This window comes from Protomyctophum parallelum (assembly GCF_964188405.1).
Source record: "Protomyctophum parallelum genome assembly, chromosome: 4".
NCBI classification, from domain to species: Eukaryota; Metazoa; Chordata; class Actinopteri; order Myctophiformes; family Myctophidae; genus Protomyctophum; species Protomyctophum parallelum.
In genome coordinates, this window is record NC_139700.1 from 43,647,182 (window position 1) to 43,671,493 (window position 24,312).

A 24,312-nucleotide genomic window follows, 5' to 3' on the forward strand; every position below is an offset into this window, starting at 1 on the left:
TTGCAACGCATTGACACAAGCTCGTAGATCTGCTAATTTTGGTACAAAAAACAGTCCCCAGCTTAGGGACGCATAACATTGACATACCTGCATAGGACCAGTCGATGTCCTCTGAGAATTTGCGCTGATTCCGGTAGCCATAACCGTGTACCACTTGAGCTGCAACAAGAAGAAAAGGTGGGGTTTAATCAGAACATGTTCATACAGTAACTGATGTCTTTGATTAGATTACATGTGTTGTGGGTTATGGTATGTCGTGCCAGCAATAAGTCTCTAATAAAATCACACCCGTGTGAACCGAGTGGTGCAACTCCCCTGTTTCTCCCCCCCCCCCCCCCCCCTCTCTCTCTGTCTCTCTCTCATTAGCAGGCAACAGTGCAGCACTGTCTCTCTCTCTCTCTCTGTTTCTGGCAAACAGCGCCCCTACTGGTACTCATTATACTGGTGCTCATTAATGAACACAAAGGTGGGTGAACACATAGGTGAACACGAACATTGCTGTTCCTTGGAGTGGTTGCACCACTCAAAAAACAGATTATGAATGAACAATGCAATAACAATGCAACCATGAAACGCCACAGGTATGCATGCACACATCATCTATTTTAGTACATGCGAATGCCCAAAGGCTCTAGTCTAGTGTATTCCAATGCTGCTCATCTTTACAAGCAGGGGTTAAGCTAATTGGATACAAAAGTCAGAGAATATTGTACGATTCAACCTCAAAAATATGTTGTGCCAGGCAGGGACCCCACAGAGGAGAAGATTTGAGTAAAGAACTGTTCACTCAAATATATGGATTTGCAAACGATTTTACGGTTATTAAAAAATAGGAGATCTTGTATCTGCTATTTTTAAATAGCCAAAGTATAACATAATGGTTAACCCATTTTGAGCGGGTTACATACATTATGTTATAATTTAGCTATTGAAAAATAGCAGATCTACAAGCTTGTAGGTCTGCTATTTTTAAAAAATCGTTAAAATGTGCCTCAAATCTTTCAAAAAATTGTCATGACATTTCTAAAAATGTCGACGTCAGGCCTGAATGGGTTAAAGTGGTTAAAAATGATTGTGACGATAATGTTAACTAAATTTGATGCGGGCACCCTGCTACACAATCCCCCCCAAGGACCCCTGGGTGTCCCCCAGACCCCACTTTGAGAACCAATGATATACAGGACCAGAGTTTGCGCGCAGAGGCTGCAGTGGCAAAGAAAGCAAGAGAAATAAATGCCTGTACTACTATCACAAATCACAGGCAGCTGAAGAAATGCAAGGTCTCAGTCAGAGAATCCTGGAAATCGTTCTATTCCACTATAACACATGGCAGAGCATTCTACCAGGGGCTTGTCTCTAAAAGGTATTATGGAAAGAGCTCTTCTTCCCAGGATGTGTTGTGGTAGGTGAGATGGGCTGAGCAGCAACACAGGGAGCTTTCTCTTGATGCCTGCGGGACATCTACCACAACAGGTGCTTCAGAGCAATGGTTCCCAAAATCTTTCATGTCAAGGACCCCCAAATTGACACTAATTATCCTGCGGACGCCCCATTTGAAAAGACATGCCAGGGACCTCCCACAAGAGAAGTTTTTTACGGCTCTAGCAGTGATTCTCAACCAGTTTAATGTCAAGGACCCCCAGTTTGACATGCATTAGTCTACGGACCCCCATTTAATGGCATTTTTTCTATCTCTGGGACCCCGATTTATATTGTAAAATCAATGTTAATTTAACTCTGAGAGTGTACAAATGTACCCCCATCTCTTTAAATCCCCCCATCTCTTTCCCCATTTCCTGTCAGCCTACTGTCTGTCCCTCCATAAAATATATAAAATAAAGGGCGAAAGCCACAAACTTTGGGGAGGCAGTTCTTATGCTTTTTGCATTATACTCTGATGGCAGTTGGCATGAAAGAGTCTAGACCGCTCTGTATGCATTATCAGGGGGAAGGTGAGCCTTCGACTGAAGGCGCTCACCCTATCCTGTAACATGACATAAAATGGGTGGGAGGGATTTGCCAGCATGGAGTTTAGTTTGTCAACCATCCTTTTCAGGCCACAACCCCCACCCCCCGGTTGACTCGGTTTATAAATATGGATGATCTACAAGCTTGGTTATTTTAAAATTGTTTGCCTCTTTCTTATTTGACAATTTGCCCCATGTTTGTCCAGTTGATATAGTATAGTATAGTATAGTTTGTATTACTTTTGATGCAGTAATAAATAATGAATTGTCACTTTAACTGTTATCTAGAACCACAGTAGTAAATGGCCTGTTAAATTGTGATGATACAAAATGGAAAGTGCTGGAGGTGCCTCACAGCCCTGGGGGCTCAATGAGGCACCAAAATTATTCTTTCCCTGCGGCTGTCTGAAGAAAAAGTTAGACGAAAGAAAATAAACTAGAAAAAGTGCCCTTCTGGGCACAGGTCTCCACCAGGAGGATAGGAGTGTGTGTGATGTAATATAATGATGTTTGTTTAGTTTGTTTTTGTTTTGCAACAATTTTCTTCATTTTGTTGAGGAAATGCAGAGCCAGATCACTCATAGCATCTCTGAGGATAGAATTATGGATGAGCAGGACATTTTGTACAAAACGGGCCACTCCTGAAAATGTTGAAAATGTCTGTTGTATACAGATCCCAGTTATTGGCAAAAACAGGAATTGCCCTGTTATAGCGCCACCGTGAGGCTGATTTGGAAAGTGGCATGTCGTCCTCCTCGGCCCAGTGGAAATGTGCGTGTAAAATTTCACGGAAATTGCACACTGTTTGTGATTTGTGGCATTTTGTTCGAAACGAACCAATCATGTGAGCTTTGGAAGCCAATCTTAGCCAATCAGGATGGAAGATGAGAAATGGTGCAGATCCGTGTTGATCACATGACTATGGAGATAGTGTATACCAAATTGAGTGATGTATGGATAAAATCTGTACGAGTAATCTACAGAAATGTGATTTGCCTAAATCGGCCTCATGGTGGCGCTATAACAGGCCGTTGAGGAATATTTGGGGCAGAGGTTCGTCGTTGTGTGTGTGTGTGTGTGTGTGTGTGTGTGTGTGTGTGTGTGTGCAAAGTTTGGCATGGATTGGGCCAGCGGTGCCGGAGATTAGCTGGTAACGGACGGACGGAAGGACGGACAGACACACGGACGGAGTGCAAAAATATTCTCTCCCCATGCCTTCGGCCTGGTGGAGACAATAACAAAACAAAACAACTAACATCATGGAATATTATCAGAACAATATACAATATTTCCTTATACCACTAAATATCTTCCCCAATGTGTTTGTAAAGGTGTCTACTAACACATCTGACAAAGATTGAAATTCAGTTTCCCTTATAGGAGAATCTGTGACAGCTGCTGAAAGTCGGGGTGCCATTAACAACCTACTACTGTATATGCAGGCAAACCTATTCAGGACGGGAACCCCTTTTGGTGTTTTAACCAATTATTTTATATTTTAGCTATTGAAAAATAGCAGATCTACAAGCTCATAGTGCGGCACTCGGTGCCACGCTATGAGCTTGTAAATCTGCTATTTTTGAAAAATCGTGACAATGTGGTGCAAATCTCGGAATATATATTATTTCAGAGCGAATGATTTTAACTCAAATGTTTGCTTCTGGAAGGGTCCCTGGAACAAAATATTTTCAAATGGGGGTCGGCGGCCAATTACATAATTATATTTGGGTGTCCTTGACATGAAAATGTTTGAGAACCACTGACATAGATACATGCATTTTTCAGAAAACTGTCATGATTTAGAAGGCATTTGTATAAACGTCCTCAGGTCTAAATGGGTTAACAACCTACCACTGTATGCAGGCAGAATTTCCACATTTTCATTAAAAATGGCCATAGCCACTTTTCCAAATGTCGGTTATTATGCCCGTTTTTAGCCGAAGGAGTATTTGTAGAAGTAATATGTAACTGATATTTTAGATTTGATCAATCACTAGTAAATATGCATGTCACATGAAATTATTTTATTTAACCACTTAAGTCATATAAAAAATAATAATGAAAAATAGCCGATCTACAAGCTCATCAATTTTTGAAAACAAATATTTATTTTTCACTAGCGTTTCAGCCAGCCACAAAAACAATGCTTGGAATGCTGCCTACAGTTATTAAACAATAACTCTGAGGGTCATTGCTTTTCGGTGCCTCTGGCTAAACAAACTGGAGCAGAGCAATAAGGAACTTGTGTTTAGTGACAAAGCAATGGCAGGACTCTGTACTCATATCAAACACTATAGCTGACAGAGTGAGTGAGTGAGTCAGTCAGTCAGTCAGTCAGTCAGTCAGTCAGTCAGTCAGTCAGTCAGTCAGTCAGTCAGTCAGTCAGTCAGTCAGTCAGTCAGTCAGTCAGTCAGTCAGTCAGTCAGTCAGTCAGTCAGTCAGTCAGTCAGAAGTCAGCAACAGTGTTCAGCTAGCAGGCTATGGTTTGCTAGGGGTTATTTTACATTAAAATAGTGAAAATAACAGATCTACAAGTTAGGGGTTAAGTGTCTTGCTCAAGCAGACCTCGACCACACATTCCTGGGACGTTCTGTTTCTCCAGGCATTCAGTTATGAATGTATTATGGGTCCATAAAACATTTATTCAGTGCTATATTTTCTGCCTATTTTGGCCCAAACTGAATAGGCCGAAAATGCATTTTTAGCCATTTTCTGCCGGATATTTTCCGCGGCCAAATATTCAGTGCATCACTAATAATAACCAAAAGAATTTCCACCCAAGGCAAACACAACAGGTATGTGCATGGATGAACTGTGTATTAGTGGTAAACAGTAAACACGCTACGCAGCCACAGTTATCTGAGGCTTAAAGGACTTCAAATTGTTGCCAGTTAAATGAAGAGAAAGTAATCCTGCATTTATTGCATTATAGTGCTGCTGTATCATATTATTTTAATGTGTTGTACTGTAAAGTAACTCTGAAATTGTGGGTACACATTTGGTATAACATTAACCATTATCAACAGAAAAACGTGAAACTACAGAACGGTTCTACACAGAGCAAACATACTGATACCTTGATGACCTTGCAGGCTTATAAAATGCAAAGGTCATAATGTAATTTAGATGGCATTTTACTGTAGACAGATGCCAGGTTCACTTGTTGACCCGGCACCCTATAGATTGTATAGTTTCAATGTACAGATTGCGACAACGCAAGCGTATTTACGTGAGCGCAGTCCCGTGAATTTTTTTGCGAGCGTGCTCAATGTGACAGTGTTGGGACTTCACTGTGTCAGGTTCACGACCTCACAGGGGCAATATATAGTTGAGAACCCTATAAACTATACTATGAGATGAGATGAGATATACTTTATTAATCCCCGAAGGGAAATTTAAGCGCTATAGCACAGAGTGACACATAAATCAAGCTGGACAGACAGAAAAACAATAAACACAACATAAACACACTAGACCAGAACCACTAAGGGACCATAAGCAAACTTTGGGGAGGCAGTTCTTATGCTTTTTGCATTATAGTCTGATGGCAGTTGGCATGAAAGAGTCTAGACCGCTCCGTATGCATTATCGGGGGGAAGGTGAGCCTTCGACTGAAGGCGCTCACCCTATCCTGTAACATGACATAAAATGGGTGGGAGGGATTTGCCAGCATGGAGTTTAGTTTGTCCTTGATCCTCCTCTCAGCGACCGACTGCAGGCTCTCCATTCGAAGGCCAACAACCGAGCTGGCCTTCTTGATGATTTTATTGAGCTTGGTTGAGTATGATAACATCAATGACTATGATAACATCACAAAATATTCCAAACTATTCAAATGAGCAACATTGTATCTGTTTAATTGCATAAGACTGGAATGTCTGCCTCCTTTGAATTGAATCCCACTGCATGCCCAATTTGCTATACCGTGATTCAGTGTGGTTAGCCGGTTAGCTTTATAGTCATGATGTGCCAATATCTGGGTAAAGTTGCCTTTGGGCCACGCGGTTCTGGGTTTGATCCCAGGGAACTCAGAGTATGAGTAGCATGGCTTGCGTAACTAAGGTGCGTGCCGTGGTAAAGTGCTGGGAAATGATAGTAGGTGTGGCGATCCATCAGTAATCCATCTCCCAGGGGTCTGACACCTTGTAAAGGAGATGCCCTCGTTGCTCAGCTGATATACAGACAATTAAACCACTACGACCTGTCCTACTTAGTTTACTTACATGACATGCAAGTCTCCCACCAAGATGCTAATAAAGGAACAATAAGCTATCCAGAAGCAAATTACAAATTGTTTATTTCCTTGACTTTTTTTGTTTGTTTGTTTTCCATCTGATGGAACCGTTGGTTCTTCATTGAATCATGTCCCACCAACACTGAGGTCCAAGGCCGCGATGACCTCTTGTTAAAGGTTCAGGGGTTAATTGGAACTTCAAAGTTCAAGTATTTTTCTTTTTCTTTCTCTTTTTTTTGTGGAGAGGCCTGAGAGAGGATTTGTTAACACTCCTCTGCTTACTGGGGAATCTATACTGGTTTGAGTGCATGCGTATACTGGTGAACATCAGCAATAATAATAATAATAAGCAGCTGTCACACAGTGACTCAGAAATGAATGGAATGTCTTCAGAAACGAAGGGAATTAGTCAGTTAGATATTGTGTCGGCTCAGTCCAGAGATCAAATCAGCATTAAAAATTGATTAAAGTGCTGAACTTATTTCTAGACTGAAACTAATGAGTTAAGTCTATAATTCCCTTCAGTATAGAAAACTCAGACATTCATAATTCCACGCGTCAATGTTCTCAATCTACCGCTTTCAAATAACATGTGTTACATTTTGTCCTCGCAGAGATTATCTCTCCTTCTTCCTTTCTCATACTGCGTCCTTTCAGAACAATTGTCTTATTTAATTACTCAACACACTGACTTCTACTGTACACTACTTAGTCAGACAGTCACTGTCAAGTCAACAGATAATAAAACAAAGAATTGATGACGTTGTACGTTAATGCCACTGCTAAGTTATAGCAACTCAGCTGTAGGCCTTCAGACAGCTATAAAAGAAGATCCCCTACTACAGCCTCCCCTATACCACAGGCACAGACACTCTATCCACCTTGCAAATAAAGGAACGGTTCAATGAATGGTATCTGTTAAATCAATCTAAAGCCACCACAGCGTGGCCCCTCACTGCCAACAGCCTCAGACAGTACTTTGTGGTTGGCAGTAAAAGGATGCAACTAAATTAAGCCCCTACCATTTAAAGTGGAAATGGAAACTAATACCTGTAGTGTAAACAATATCCCTGGCATGAAACACCTGTCAGTTAAGCAACCAGGCAGATCAACAGGATTCAATTACAGTGTGTGCGTGCGTGCGGCCGTTGGCAGTGAGGGTGTGTGTTTGCGTGCGTGCGTGTGTGCGTGCGTGAGTTCATGTTTAGTGTAGTGAAGTGCACGGCCAACGTCCGTATTTAGTGCCAACAAAGGATTATCATACTGAGGTCGTATACCCTTCCCTGGCTGAGTGATCATAGTCTGCCTGATTTGTCCAGCAGCTGTATGGCAACCTGGACGGTGAGTCTTTAATAAGATATTAATTAAAGCAAAACAAAATCTCACGACTGAAATGAAAACATTTCGTTAGGCATAGTCCTATTATGTGATGCGTGTAATGAATAACCGGAAATAGGCTATCTACAAGTCGCAGTATGACATGTAGGTCGCCTATTTTCGGTGCATGCATGGTATGCTTCCATATAGAAGGCAGGCTGACTTCTATGGAATCCTTATTAACTGAGATCAGTTGTGGTGACAGAGAACTTTAATCCATGCCTTTGTTATCTGTCACTAACATCGTGGTGTCTCAAGCCAGAGACAACTCGTCCACAATCTTTAAATACTACAGAGAGTCTAGTCTGTAACTATATTACACCTCATAAATGTCGCAAAAAAAGGAAGCTGTGATCTGCTATTCAGAATTGAAGCCGGGCATAATCGACCAAACACAAGCACAGTTCACGAATATAAAACTTTAGATAGGCTTCGACTAATTTCATTTACAGTACGACAGCACAGGAGAAACAGAAGTGTGTATGTGTGTGTATGGGTGTGCCTTGTTCTCTCATCATTCAGCACTTCCGATGTACACACTGTTAAGCCTTATTTATTTAGTGTTGCATGCCATAAAAAGCAGTTCTACTGTTTTACTGGGCCTGACAGGCTTTATAGGTGGAAGCATTGGAAAGTTGTGCGAGGCAACATTCTGCCTCTCGACTAGAGACTACTAACTAACTGGGCAAAAGTCACACGTATATAACCAACACTGTTGCCACAGGATAATAATTGGTCTCCCCACACCCCCCCAACCTCATGGAACTAACCAAACCACAAAAGGTGCATTGCACGCATTGCAATCTCAATAGCAGAGACGTGCACACAGTCACACATAGACATCAAAGGGGGCTTCAGCCCCTGTCATTTTACCCGTCTGTAAAACAACTGCACTCTCCAGACCACAAATGCAGGTGAAACAAATGTCCTTTCCATGCCATACAGGCAGCATTCAGGAGAATTGGGTTTTTTTTCGAAGTCTCCTGAACTAAAATTTTTCGAAATCCAGTGGCGTACACCGCATCTCCAGTAAATAAAGAGTGCAGGGTTGCGCCACCGAAAATAGCAGATCTACAAGTTATCTCTAACACTCTCTACACGTGTCTTCTCAATAGGACCAGGGTATCCCACACACACACCCACTCAATTCTCTCCAATCACCACCTTACCCTATAATGCCCCCCCCCCCCCCCCCCCCCCCCCTGCTCCGGGCGCTACAAAACCTTGAGATACAAAAGGGCTCACAGTCACTGTGGGAAAAGCCTGATAATATACCTGCAGTCACAGCCGCCTTAAACAACAGGCGTCGCTGGGCATGTACTGCATACTGCTGTCTGTCTGTCATTTTGTTTTGCTATTGCCGTTGTATTGTTGGCAAGTGTGCTGCTGTTGTTGTTGTTGTTGTTGTATAATAATTACATTGCTGCACGCGCAAAGGAATTTACCCTCGAGGGACGACATCTTAAGTCCCAGTTTGAGAGTTGTTTTGTATTTTTACTGCTTTGTGTTTTATTGTGCTGACTGTAGGAGCACTTTGGTCAACTCTGTTGTCATGAAATGTGCTTTATTTGAACAAAAGTTGGATTGGATTGAAATATCTTTCCTACTGTAGAACTCCCATCCTTTTCACATTGGCCTGTTATAGCGCCACCAACACGTGCATCTTTGCAAAACACAATTTTGGAACAAAAAAAATCATCTAATTGCCATCCAAGGCATAAGAAGAAATGGCACCATTTTCACATTGGCCTATTACACATCCTGACCTGCCCTGGTGGAGACCTGTGCCCAGAGGGGCACTTTATCTAGTTAAATACTGAAAATACACATTAACATTTCAATTAGTTCTCGGAGAACACACTGAGGGCTGAGACCCTCTTTTTCAGTGGTGCCGAGATTACAACACATCAACAATGTACAATGGGGGACACACAAAGAAAACAAAACATAGATGAATAAAGTAAATTACTGGTAATAATAAAGGAACATTACATAGTGATCAACTCCATTAAAACAGGTACAGTTGATATTTACCAACGTTGATATATCAAGTTGAAAGCGATATAGAGAAGGAAGAGAGCTGTACTTTAGTGAAGTCTGTAAGGTGCTCCAAGTGTGTGGGGCAGAGCACTTGAAAGCAGATTTTCCAGGTGTAGTGGAGGTATGTACAGGTATGGTCTCAAGCATCAAATAATATTGAGAGCGTGTATGATAAGAAATAGTTTTCCATTGTAAAAGAGAGTTTAAACTAGAAAAAGTGCCCTTCTGGGCACATGTCTCCACCAGGATTCTTCCTCAGCCTAGTGGGAATATGCGTGCACAGTTTCATGGCAATCGGACGCTGCGTTGAGGAGTTGTGGCGATTTGTACAAAGCGGGCTACTCCTGAAAACTGTAGGAGCCAATTGTGGCCAATCAGGATGGAATATGAGAAATCAAACAAACCTGTGTTGATCACATGACTATGGAGATCATGTGTACCGATTTGCGTGAAATTTGGATGAAATGTGAAGGAGTAATAATAGAAAATGTGTTTTACATATGTCGGCCTCCTGGTGGCGCTATAAAGAGCAGATGTGAAAAATTCCAGGCAAAGGTTTTTCCTTGGCCTCTAGGGAGTTGGCATAGAAAGTTATCCACAGATCCGTGCAGTTAGAGGTAAAAACACTTTTCGGCCAGTTATAGCGCCACCTTGAGGCTGAGTTGAAATTGTTCATGTGGCATTTCGTCCTCGGCCTAGTGGGAATGTGGGTGCACAATTTCACGGAAATCACGCGATGTGTTCATGATTTGCAGCATTTTGTTTGAAACTGAGCACTCCTGTGAACTTTGGAAGCCAATGTTAACCAATCAGGATGGAGTCTGAGAAATGTGAAAGACCGGTTTGGTTGAATGGCTCTAGAGAGACTGTGTACCAATTTGCGTGATGTTTGGACAAAATCTGTAGGTGTACTGTGCAAAAACTTGTTTTGCGCAAAGCGGCCTCCTGGTGGCGCTATAACAGGCCGTTGTGGAAAGTTTGGGGCAGAGGTTCATCGTTGGCATCCAGGGAGTGTGTGTGCAAAATTTGGCATCGACCGGGTTAACGGTGGCCGAGATTAGCTGCTCACGGACGGACGGACGGACGGACGGACGGACACACGGACGGACGGACACACGGACGGACGGAGTGCAAAACATACTCTCCCCCCATGCCTTCGGCCTGGTGGAGACAATAAGAAGGTGAGCTCCCAATTAGATTCTCTTTCTACACTGAATTTATTAGAGCTGAAACTATAATTTTGTTACACTGATATTAGTAACAGCCCTTTCCACATACATTGCATTGCCAAGCCATGTGGCTCATACAGGGCAGAAGCCAATCTCCTGTTTCTGTAGCGTGAGGCGGCTTGACGTACAAATACACCCCCTGGACATGATGGCGCTAGTATGTCGGAGTGACTTACTACCGTCTTTTTATAGTCTTTGGTATGACAGGGGATCGAACACCCGACCTCCCAATCTCAGGGAAGACAGTCTAACCACATGGTGGTTCCACATCATACAGATAGATTCCAGACACATGCCGTCCCTTTGAACGCCTGGTTGTCTGAATGACATGTCGGTTCAGTTTCACTTTAATTAGCTGTGGCTTTTTTTTACTGCCAGGTCTGTGCAGCAGTGCCCAAGGTCTCTCCCCTCTTGTTGGCCCGTGTGGCCCTTGTGTGAATAGTGGACGTGGACAAACAATCACGCATGCACGCATGCACGCACGCACGCACAGACGCACACACACATCAAACACATTCGAAGCTTGAGTTACAGACCACACCGAGACTGTGACAATGGCGACTACAAAGGGCACACCTGCAGCTTACAATATACAGTATAATACCTAGTTAAGCCTGAAGTTATAATGCCTTGAGTATGGGACACATTATTCAAACTAAAAAGGGAGAAAATGCAGTTTTAGCTTTGTTTTCCTTGTTTTGTCTAATGGCATGAAAACAAACTAAGTAAAAACCATTCAAACTAAACTATGCTCTGTCCTACCTCGTCGTTGCTCATCCGGAGCAAGGGGGGGGGGGGTGACTCCTGACTTTGAGGAGTCACCTGTCGTTTGTTTGGAGTCGGAACACTGGAGAGGTCAAAAGATCATAACCGTCTCCATGTACAGTACTACACCACTCATTAATAATCAATGGTGGAGGCCAGTGTTGATTTCGTCGACTAAAACTGAGACGAAAAATGTCCATCGACTACCTATTTCCACTGACGGAAGCTAAATGGAAGCTAAATAAAAACTAATTACGACGACTAAATGTACTGACAATTTCGTCAACAAATAAAAACTAGACTAAAATGTTAGATAGGGACTAGTGCCCCAGTAGAAGTCATTTTACAATACTGTAGATCGGCTATTTTCAGCAAGTGTAGAATCAGTCATTACGACGGCATCAAGGCCCGCCAAAATACATTTTAGTCGACTAAAATCTTATGGTATTTAGTCGACTAAAACTAGACTAACACTAAATCATTCCAGGTGACTAAAATGTGACTAAAACTAAATTAAAACTATTCAAAAGACAATGACTAAAACTAAAATCTAATTTTGCTGCCAAAAACAACACTGATGGAGGCTTTACTTTGAACATGCATCAAGATACCAAGTGTAGAATATACAGTAGCCTATATAAAAACCCTATAGGTGACTGGGGTGTTATAAATGTCCAGGGCTCTATAAATGTAGTTGTGTTCAATGTAGGTTCAGGAGTAGTGACCATAGAGTATTAAAAGGACTGAACCGGAGCGACAGCCCTGCCCCCCGCTATTCCTTTCAGTGGAAGTTGCTTAGTGGCGTTTTGAAGCACCCGGAAGAACCGTGTACTTCCGTGTCTTTTTCCCCAATTTGGACACCAAATTTGGTGTCCAAAATGTGGAAGTGCAAACGGGCGCTCAATGTTAAAGCCCAGCTGAACGGGGTTTCCTAGTCATAACTCCACGGGTCCGCCTGCAGTCCTACCTCTTACCACTAGGGCCCAGTGCTTCAACGTTGGAGAGCTGCACTGGGGGCTTGGTAGAGACCACCCTCTGCTTATCACGGCCACACTCCGTTCTCAATCGCCTCCCTATCGACCACACTTGCCCTCACTCATTAGCCACTCCCCGTTCACAATCACCTGCATCCACTACACTTGCCTCCACTCACCACAGCCAATCCTCGCTGAGATCACCGCAGTGTAAATACACCTGTGATCTCTCGGCCAGTTTGTTTGTTCTGCTCCACAACATGACCAAACATGGGTCGTGAATATACTGCTCTTGTAGATCGGCTATTTCTGCCAATCACTGCTTTCAAATTCGTCATCCTCCTCCACCCCAACCTCCTCCTTCCACCTCGATTCTCACTCTCCCTTCTGTCTCTGTTTCTCTAGGAACCCAGGGGGTGGGGCAGTGACGGAGCAGAGACGACCGCCCGCTCCCCGAGTAGAGCAACGATGGCCGACCCGACCCTGAGTCTCGCCCCTAACCTTGGGTTCCTCATCCCGTATCACATTCCTCTCTTTTCGTTTCATTAAACTGTCAAACTTAATTAGAGGTGTGGTCTCTTTACTAGTGAAATGATAGGTACGCTAATATTTCTCGCTACACCAAATCTCTTCGCCAAGAATAGCCGAGCTACATAGTTCACGCCACGTTGTTGTGAGCTTAGTAGACCTGCAATTTCCGCTGATAATGTTCGGCCTGGAATAAGGCCGCTAGTGTTCATATTGTGGATAATGATGAAGCAGCCAAAGGCATTCATCTCAGGAGAGAAGAAGAACCTGCGATGCCCAAAGCTGTGCTTTAAATGTTCCGAGTGTGTTAGAAAAGATTCTATGCTCTTTGCTTGCTCAGCGTCTAGAAAGAGTGAAAGCTTCACAACTGTGATAGTGTGTTTATTCACTCAAGAGTGGCCAGCCTTGTCTGTATAGTGTATAGTATGCATTAAAAAAGGGGTGCTGGTCTGTGAGCCGTGCGTCGCTCCAGTCTGCTGGTGAATAAGAGGATTAGCTCGGGCCCTGGGAGAGCCTGGGCCAGCCAGCAGGGTAGGGGGTGAGAATGGTGCCCCATGCCAGAAAGTGTGACCCCCCCTCCCTCCTCTGCCCTCTCTTCCTAGCTACTACCCCCTTATGCCAGGGGGAAGCGGTTGCTTGATGGGGGGGAGGGGGATGATATGGGATCATGGCCGCAGCACCCTGATCTGGGATTGTAAAGCCACAGAAGGCTCCGGTGGTGGGGTCCTATTTTTTCCCATTTTTAGTTATTTTTCTTCAAAAATGTTTTCCTTACCCAATTTAGTGATTATGCCAATTATTTCCTTTCCACACATATGTGCGTGTTGTCACTGCTGTTGTATCCTTCTGGTGAGGAGCCCCCACCGGGAGGATGTGGAGCAGTGCTGTTTTCGTCGACTAATACTAAGACGAAAAATGTTCGCCAACTACCTTTTTTCACGGACGAAAACTAAATGGAAACGAATGGTTGATTCCATGCTGAAAACAGCACATCTACAAGCTTGTAGATCGGCTATTTTCAGCAAGTGTAAAATCAGTCATTACGACGGCATCAAGGCCCGTCAAAATACATTTTAGTTGACTAAATCAACTGTAGATTTAGTCGACTAAAATCTTATGATATTTAGTCGACTAAAACTAGACTAACACTAAGACATTCCATGTGACTAAAATTGGACTAAAACTAAATTTTAACTATTCAAGAGACTATGACTAAAACTAAAAACCCTCCTCCCCGTTGTGGTATAGACGCTCGACAAAGCCAGATCCACCACGGTGGATTCGAACCCCCAACCTCCGAGGTGGTGGCCAGTGAATGCGAATGTCTGAAAAGGTGGGTTTTGAGTGTGATTTAAAATGTGGCGAGGGCGGGGGCATGTGGCAACTGCATGCGAGTTGGGAGTGAGTTCCACAGTGAGGGGGGGGCGGCCACCGAGAAGGCCCTGTCACCGGCACATTGGGACCCGGCTGTGACCCAATGTTATTCTCCATAGAGAAATTACTTCCGTGACCCAGGGGATGAATGAGCAAAATGATGTCAGCACTTCGGTACTCTATATATCACTATGGAGGAGAGAACATGCTTACTGATTAGAATAGATTTGGCAGAAGTGGCACACGCGCATAATTCAAAATTGATTTCCTATAAAAGTCATGCCTGCAGGTGCCAGCTGCAGCCAGTGAGCCGTGCATGACCCCAGCTGCCACTTAATAAACTGCCATAATATCCCTGTGATGATATCTATATCAATTTATTATATAATGGGTCCATGTGGCAAAAATCATATCCCTCCATTCCCAGCATGGTTCAAACAGAATATCAAGGAAATCCCAAACTGGAGCCACAGCACACACACACACACACACCAGACTGGCCTCAATATAAGTTCACCCATACCTCAACTCTCACAGAAGGGATTTTTGGCTCATCGCTGTCGGGTGGAAACCTCACTGTGTCCCAACACTGTTACTTTTCAGGATTCCAATTCAAAAACAGCAAAAGTTGCACATCTGTGCTCTCAAAACGCGCCGCTCCGCGCCTTGTTTCAAGCTTGCTGGATCTGTTACTTTTGAGTGACGTAGTCATGATCAAGTAGGACATTAGCCTTGAGCTAATGTGTGGGGCGGGTCGCGGCAGAGATTTGCGCACGCCCTGATTGGCTCTCACCGATCTGTCAGTCAACCCCCCGGCCCCTCCTCTCCCCCCTAGTGCTACGTCACATCATTTGGAGCGACACCCACCCTGAAGGGTTGACTCCCACTTGACGAGCAGCAAATGCGTTCCTCCAGGCTTTCATTTTTTTTGCACCGACGAAAATGAAAGCCTGGTACCGAGGCTAGTAGGACGTTAACTTACGTTAGAATATGGAGATGGGAGGTTTCTGCCCGACACTGCTGTGTGTATGCAGCTGCTGATCTGGGATCAGTATGGTGTCATACTTAATTAGCTGTATGAATAGGCTTGGCCTGGTGCACTAAGCTGTTAATAAAGTGACTGAACAGCTGGAGTATCCGGCCATTGATGTCTGGTCCACCAGCAGAGAAGGTGATGTGTCATGATGTGCTACAAAGCATCGTCAAAGATGTGGTGCCATGATTTTTGTTTTTCTGTTTTTCATCATGTCTGTGAGGTTGACATTACTTCATTAGACCGCCCCTGGTGTGTGGTGGTTGTTAGTGCAAAGATGTCTTCTCCCTTTATATTTCGGGTTACTGCCTATAAGCTGAGTCAAAAGTGCAAAAATAAAAACGTTCCAAAAGTATACTATAAATATAATCAAACCATTTTATAAAAATCTTTTTTTCATGAGCACTACCGTTCACTTCCTAGTTTATGTCCACAATCACAACACCAGAGGGAGGTCCACAGATCACATTCAACCCAGATATGGCACGGACAAGGGTTTCAATTCCTTGTATGCCACCAAAATGTGGAATGCCCTACCAACAGCCTACAGCCATAAAGAAGTGTCAGTCCATAGCAGACCTACAAGCTCGTAGCGCGCCACCGAGCTTGTAGATCTGCTATTTTTCAAAACCGCTCTAAAAGAACACACACGGTTGCAAGCGGCAATTCGGAACTGCCCCTCTGCCCTCCCCAGTTGTCTGTCATTAATGCTTTTCGATGAATTGAGTACATGTGGACCCCAATGGAAACAAGCCAATAGGCTAGTCCTGAAAAGTTGCAATGCGAAAATGGAAGCCATCATTCTCACGATAATGAAAATCTACAACATTTTTGTAAAACAATCTTGTTTAAAATGATGTCACTGGAGGACGGTTTCTAAACTGCCCATAGCCCTCCTATGAGACACACACTGAGAAGAAAAAAATCGTGCCATTTTATCATGATTATTAGTGAGGACCTATTTGAAGATAGGATGAAAAGTGGTCCTTTAGAAAGTATTCAATCAATCAAACAGACAGACAGACAGACAGACAGACAGACAGACAGACAGACAGACAGACAGACAGACAGACAGACAGACAGACAGACAGACAGACAGACAGACAGACAGACAGACAGACAGACTTTTATCATAATAAGTATATACTATAATTATACATAATGTGCTCTACATCCTAAAAGTTGTCAACAGTAGGCTTTGAAGTTTGAGCCCAAATAATCTGCACACATGGGGGAAGATCTACTACACTCTCTGCCAAATTAAACTCACTACTTCAAGAAAGTCAACCTCTGCTGGGTTCAAAGGTGTTCATAGGAACCAATGTATCATCAGATGGACTCAAAGATTCTAACCGTTTAACCATACATGGGAGGGAAGTGGCTAAACAGCAGGCTTTATGAGTGACATTCCGCCTCCCTAAAAGGAGGGGAGGGTGAATCAAGAAAATGCAGAAGGAACCATAAAAGCACTTCAGCACTGAGGTACAGAGATAAAGGATGAAATAGAAAAAACACATGACACTGTGATTTTGACCTAATTTACTTTGCTACTGAATATCTTTTCTTTTTCTTTTTTTTTATCCAAGAAGGTTGTCGGGTGGAAACCTCCAAAACTATTACTTTTCACTTCAGGATTCAAATTCAAAAAGTAGCAGATTGATAAGCTTGTGGATCTGCTACTTTTGTATTATTTTGTGTGACACTGTAGTATGATCAAGTACAGTAGGACGTTAATTTACGGAAAACAAAAACAAAAAAATCGAATATGGGGATAAGCGGTATCTGTCCGACACTAACAATATATATTTTAATTTTGTTTAACTGAGCATTCAAGAGAAAGTCAGAACATTAATAAGCAGTAAGCACATTTGATATGTGTCTGTTGTTATACTCCGTCTGTGTGGCATGCCATGGTGGCCTGCTGCTGGCCTGGCACTGAGAAGAACGTCACAGTGAAAGTGGCTCTGGACCGTGTCTGTCAATGCCCGGGTGGAGTGGGGACACGGGCACATCACAGCAGGCCCCCCGACCCCGGGGGGGGGGGGCAGAGGTGGAACGCTTGCATGTTGTGTGACGACCAGGCATGGAGCCTGGAGAGTGGAAAAAGTACCATGTCCCACTTTTAATTGCGTCGTAATCTGTGGCCTGGAACGGCCCCACAACAGCTTCACTGTATGGGGCTGATAAGACAGACCGATTTATACTTAGTCGAGGACCGAAAATAGACCCTGACCTACAAGCTCACACCGGGTTGCATCCATGATGCGGTGTGAACTTGTATATCGGCTTTTTACGACGGAGCATACATTAGTCATTTTAGTCTGCTGTCGGTTCAGTAACGACAAAGAGACATGGACAAAAATAAAAAGAGAGAGGGAGAGCTCTCGTGTGTTGCATATCGTTGCTGTTGCGGAGGAAACCACCTAACTGTGTGTTGTTTCGAAAATACTGTCTGCTAAAGCAACTAACTCCACCACCTCTCCCCCTCCCCTGGAAGTAGTTGTCAATATATAAAGTCACAACACCAACTTTGATGAGGCAGTATTGGTTTGTTTTCAAAATATTGTTTTCTTCATTTCCTGAAAAAAAAATATTTTTCCATTCCTGAATTTCTTTGGAGTTAAGTGGTTTCTTCCCGACAGCAGAGATATGCATACCACAGTCGTATAGATGAGAGAGTTACGACAACTCCGTTCACTTCATGGGGCCAGTCCAATGGCGGCTCTTCTACATAGACTTCTATTGGCGAAGTGTGACAAAGGCCTGAACTGGAAGTTTACGGAATTCATTGTCTATGGGCTTTAGAACCACGTGACCAAGCTGTTTTCTGCCCCCTCATTGGCAGAACTCTCCTTTCAATGGGTCTGATACATACACAGGACAGAGCCAGAAAGACATGATCCATCCCAGGAGAGTCTCTGTGATTGGAGATGAATAATGAATCCAGGCGTCTAAGGTTTCCATCATTAGCCTCTCTGTTCTGGACGCAGTCCAAAACAAACACAGACCCAGCCAACACAACACTGACAGGCCATATTGATTTATCTAGTCTTCCTTCTGTATCATCCTATAGAGCGTCGCAGTCCCGTCCCCTTTCATGACGACGAGAGAGCCGGAAAAGAATTCCCCGTTCATTTTCCTCATAGACTTTTCAAAAAGTATTTATTTAAAGACGTTTACGCTGCGGACAAAGCCAACTCGAGTTGTGACAAATCATGACAATAAACACAATGTTTTGGGCCAATCAAATAATTTGTAAGAAGAAAAACAAAACAAAAAGTGTTTCTTAAAAAAAAAGCCTGTTTCTTATTCCAATTATCGGCCCAAAACATTGTGTTTATTGTCATGATTTGTCACAACTCGAGTTGGCTTTTTCCGCGGCGTAAACGTCTTTAAATAAATACTTTTTAAGCGGTGCAACCACTTCCTTAAGTGACTATGTGTGTGGGTGGGTGGCTGCGTAGCTGGTTATGAGCACGAAAACAGCATGGATGTTTTTCACCACCTGTGCGCAACCTAACACACACACAAACACACACACACATATTAACTGTATACAGTATATGGTATATGATTTCGGGTGTGCCAGTACAGTACAGTGACAGTACAGTACAGTGGAGGGTACAGTAGAGGGACCCCCACACGGTAACTCTGTCATTTCTCAACCGTTTCGGACGCGGGGCGGCTCGCCGGAATCGGGCCGGCACCCTGGGTGCGTTCCTGTGGGTCTGGAACCCCCCCCCCCCCCCCGGGGACCCCCACACGGAGTTGCACCACTTACTTCACACAGGTGTGCTTTTTTAAAAGTCTATGAGGAAAATTAATGGGGAATTATTTTCCGGGCCTCTCGTCGTCATGAAAGGTGGGCGGGACTGTGACGCTCTATAGTCTGCCTTCCACTCCAGAACGGAGACGCTACGCATATACAGTACGGCCTCGGAAAACGATACCAAATCAGTGACAGAGCGAACGGGAGCTGTCCGGGGCTCTTGTTGTGGTCATCTGGCCGTGCTGTGCGTGGCGGTCAATCAGCATGCAAGAAACGTGGGACTCTGAAAAGTCCCCCAGAAAACAAGCAGACCTCCGTTGCAGCCAAGCCACCAGCCAAAGTGACTTCCCCTGGACTTAGGACACATTGCCATGGCCACAGCGTCCATCCATTCCCCTCCTGCCTGCCTGCCTGCCTGCCTGTGGTTTAGCAAATTTGTAGCACTTCAATGTGTAGTAGGGGCAGAAATATGCTCCAACTAGGGCCGTGAATAAAAGTTGATTTACATTAAAGGTTAGGACACACAGTCGAGTCTCGAGTATGGAGAGAGTGATTGCCGTCCGCCTGAGTAAATATTCTGCATGTTCACCTTTCTGGGGAGCCTTTTCACGGACCCAATGAATAAATCGAGCCTCATACCTTCCCCACTATACATCCTTTGTGTCCAGAGGTCTACTGCCGCGACAATCTCTAACAAAACCTCACGCCAGCTTCCAGCGGAGAAGAAGAAGAACTGCCGCTTTCTTTTTTTTGTGTGTGTGTGTGCACTTGGTCATTACATCGACAGCCAGCGGCTCTAAACATTTAGAGTGGGATTGTGGATGTTTTAAACAAAGGGGTCCCACTTAGAGTGACTTGTTTACAGGAAGGGGAAGATTTAGGGAAGAGGGGAACGAACAGGAGGGGATAGCTCTGGTGTTAACTGTCTCAAAGTCATTTTATGTATTTATTTAAAAACCTTTCGTCGTTAACAAGACAAGGCTTGTGATTGGGGGTCTGCTGGGAGTCACACAAAATGAAAGACATAAATAGAGATTGATGTTGTCTGGTACATATGAGCGTGAAGGTTTGAAAGCATGATGGTCAGATGTATATGGTGTCGGGCTGATGTTGTCCGTGTGAGATAGGACGGGTGGATCAGAGAGGTCAGGGTTTGGTGTGAAATGATGGCTGTAGGCTACATTATATTGTTACTTCACCACCACCGCCGCCCCCCCGAGTGAGGAATAGCTCACCAGCGTAGCTTCCATTGACACTTTTAACCCCATCCTATTAAGACCCTGAGGCCAATTCTATACAGTGTTTCAAGATTTATTTTTGTACGTGTAAAAATAATTGCAGATGTGCAAGCACGCAGCGCGGCAGGAAGTGACCTGCTGGACTAATAAAAACAAAATCAAAAACACTTTCAAGAGAAGATTTTTTCAAAGATAGCAGATGTTCAAGCTTGCAGCGCTGAGCAAGCAGGCCGGCTCTATATTAGCTCAATGGTATTGATTGATTGATTGAAATATTTATTAACAGTTTGCAGAATTACAGTACATTTCAAGTACAGCTCAATACAAAAACTGGTTAACTGCGAGTGGACGACACCATGAAGCATTACACTTGTTTACAAAAGGGCCCACCATTTTCAGTTCATCAAAAAGCACTTGAGCAGGTTACCGGGTTCAACACCGGGGTAGAAGAAGTTACATACAGTAGTGCTGCTGTCAAGTCAAGTCAAACTTCATCAATGCCCGACATGAATGCCCGACTTTGTCGTCATCATATTTTGCGTCATCAAACATTTCTAGTACACAGACAGATGACTGCTACAGTGCTACACGATATTATTGATCTCCTCACCGCAGACCAATGGGTTTTAGTATGAGAAAAGATTCACTTTAATGCCTTCAACGCCTTCAACTTGAAGGTATTAAAAGGGAATCGGTTCTGATTCTAAATCTCATTGGTCTTCAATTAATAGCCTCTGTGAGTGGATGCGAAAATGATGTATAATAGGCTACTCTGGCTTGTGTAATGACGAGGAGACAAGAACAAGGTGAAACAGCTGACTAAGATGTTTGAACTAATAGCCAAGTTTCACGATGACATCATTGTGAAATCATGGTTTTCCATTATATTCAATTCAGTTCCCTATAATGACCCTTGGCACTGTCTCTGAAAGCATGTCAGACAATATGAAAGTTAAAGGATATTACGCTATGATTGTTCGCCTGCCAAGGAACCTACATATTAACCATCAAAAAATAGGAATTAAAAATTCCAAAAAGGTAGCACATCCAAAAATTAAACAAGCGGGGGACAAGGTACTCACATTTCCATTTCTTTATTGGCAAACACCAAATAAGTTACGCTGACGCGTTTCGGCTATGCAGCCTTCATCAGAGCATGCTCTGATGAAGGCTGCATAGCCGAAACGCGTGTTTGCCGAAACGGTGTTTGCCAATAAAGAAATGGAAATGTGAGTACCTTGTCCCCCGCTTGTTTAATTTTTGGATGTGCTACCTTTTTGGAATCTTTATTATTTTTATCACACCATTTTTTTTATCCATTTGTTCACCCGGTGCCAATTGCCTAAACGCCAATCTTTACTCTCCCTCTGCCAATTTGGAGACAGCCTCGAACTGAGCTCATTCCTTCAATACATGAAGAGTGAGCGGGCCACTTCTTATCACCTGACAGGGGGAGTTTCACCGTTTGGAATAGTGCGTGGAAGGAACACGTTATTCCAACCTGTTCCTTTCCCCTCAGGTGGAGGCAGGATTACTGCATGGTTTTTGTGAGGATACCTATCCTAGGGCAGGGCGGGTTCTCAACATGTGGGTCCCGACCCCTGGGGGTGGGGTTTTTACTCATGGGCCTAATCAGTGGAAGCACAATAAAGTTTTTCATTATAATATACGTACTCCTTTTGTTTTTAATCTATACTGTATGTAAGCAGGAAGAGCTTATTCACTGACACGTCAAATGCAAATACAGAGCATATGGTGTTAACTTGCTGTGTGTTCCAATCAAACCAAGATTGAATCCACCTGTTGTGTTCCAAACCAAGGCCATATTCCTTCAAGAAGGCCATGGACATCGACTCACGGTCTGTTTACCTTTTTTAAATGCTTTTATCTCGGATTCTAATGCCAGATTCCGAAAACCATCTTTCTTTACGGCAGATTGCGGCCACATGACTTAGAAATGCAATGCTGTAGATGTAACATTGGTTTAACTTCCGCTTCACAGAACTGGGGTAATTTTTCCCCCTTGGAAAGACCTCCGTAGCCTGAAGGAATATGATGTATTAATATGTGGCACTCAATGTGTTTTAAGTACATTTTGATAAATACTTTTGTTCTTTTACTCAAGTAGGCCTACATTTTTCATTCCCCACTAAAAGTGGGGAAAAAATACACGTTTGGGCTGGTACAGTGGCATTTCACACCGGATACCGGAGAACTCGCCAGTTTACCAAGTCGCCACGACGAAAATTATTCATCAAGGTCTTCATCGTTATGCTAACATGCTGTCTTCATCAGTGAGTGTAGTATGTCAAACTCACAGATGTTATAGAAAAAGAGGAACTAACCAGGTGCTCAACGGAGATAGCAAAACGTGATAATGATAAAAAGGTGCTCACACAGATCAAAGACGGAATCAAGACATAGATAAAAAGAGAGGATCCGGGCACTCAAAGTTAAAAATGAGGAACGCCTTTATTAAATTAAAAAGGCAACTTTTGGCAGTTGCCTTTTTAATTTAATAAAATTTTAATTTAATAAAGGCGTCCCTCATGTTTTACTTTGAGTGCCCGGATCCTCTCTTTTTTTATTTCCAAAGTGATCAAATTATTTTGTGCAATTAAATGGTCAGCTAGATGATGATAAAAAGGTGAGTATGTGAATGCAATGACAAGTAGGCCTACCATTTCAGGAATTGTTTAGTAATGAATTACATTGTTTCGGTACTCTGGTGTTTAAACTTTTAGCATTCCTACTTTCTCTAGTGTTAACTCTAAACAACTATCCTCTCTCTCTCAATTCAATGCAATTTAAATGAAGGTGAAGTAAAACTAAATGCACTAAATCGCAGCAAGTTGGTAAACTGGCGAGTTCTCCGGATACCTTTCACACCCAATTGTCGAGGTTTAACCAGTTTGAATAGGGCTATAATTAATTTATTGAAATGTATTCAGTCTCGGTTTTCAGACAGAAACTAAATCTAAACTAACAGTGTTTTTTTTGTTTTTCTATTACATATTTACAGTACCTATAGCACCCGCCACCCTGATGAAATAACTGTTCCCAAATGTGTTGATATATTGTCTGAGCTGACTGTACAGTGCACAAGCTTTACATTGTGGCCTCTGTACTGTTTGTAAATATTTCAGTTTATTATGATTACAGTTTGTTCTAAAGTTTATTTTTCCACGACCCTCTTCCAAAACACATCGTGATGTAAAGGTTCCGAGAATGTAGATTAGAAGACCAAATAAGTTCCAGATCGCTTCATTAAAAACACATTATAAACATGGCTGATGAGGCTGGCTGGCTGGCTGCACTCCACCACAGATCTGCTTGCTTTGGGCACACTATGGAAAGCTTATTGCATTTGTTCTTTAACCCATTTCGTGCGGGAACCCCTATTGAAAAATAGCAGATCTACAAGCTCATAGCGCGTACGAGCTTGCAGGTCTGCTATTTTTGAAAAATCGAAGAACGACTGACGTAGAAGACATTTATTTAATCTGATCTCAGGTCAGAATGGAAAATAAGACATTTTTAGAATCTGATCTCAGGTCAGAATGGGTTAAACATGTAAGGCTGGCGGAGCGGTCCTGGCACGGCTACATGACTACACATGGGTCTAATCTAATGCTGCACATGGTGGCGAAAGAAGCACTGTTTAGAGGCACACAAAAGCGGCTTATTTAATAGAAGAGCGACTACAACCACATCGGGGACTGAATGGGTGGAAGGAGAGAGTGTGCCAATGTTGTTCCAAAGCCCAAAGGAAAGAGATGATAGA

The 24,312-nt window shown here is 43.2% G+C and overlaps 1 protein-coding gene across 5 annotated transcripts in view; it reads right to left on the minus strand.

The window, feature by feature from the left end:
* ptprz1a (protein tyrosine phosphatase receptor type Z1a) overlaps positions 1-24,312 on the minus strand; it is a 94,873-nt gene that overhangs the window by 58,051 nt on the left and 12,510 nt on the right. For all 5 annotated transcript variants that reach the window (XM_083763926.1, XM_083763927.1, XM_083763925.1 and 2 more), the window contains exon 2: positions 88-159. Coding sequence is in view for 4 of the 5 variants with exons in the window: in XM_083763927.1 (XP_083620053.1) it covers positions 88-159 (72 nt within the window). In the remaining variant the exon portion in view is untranslated. The remainder of the gene's footprint in view (positions 1-87; positions 160-24,312) is intronic.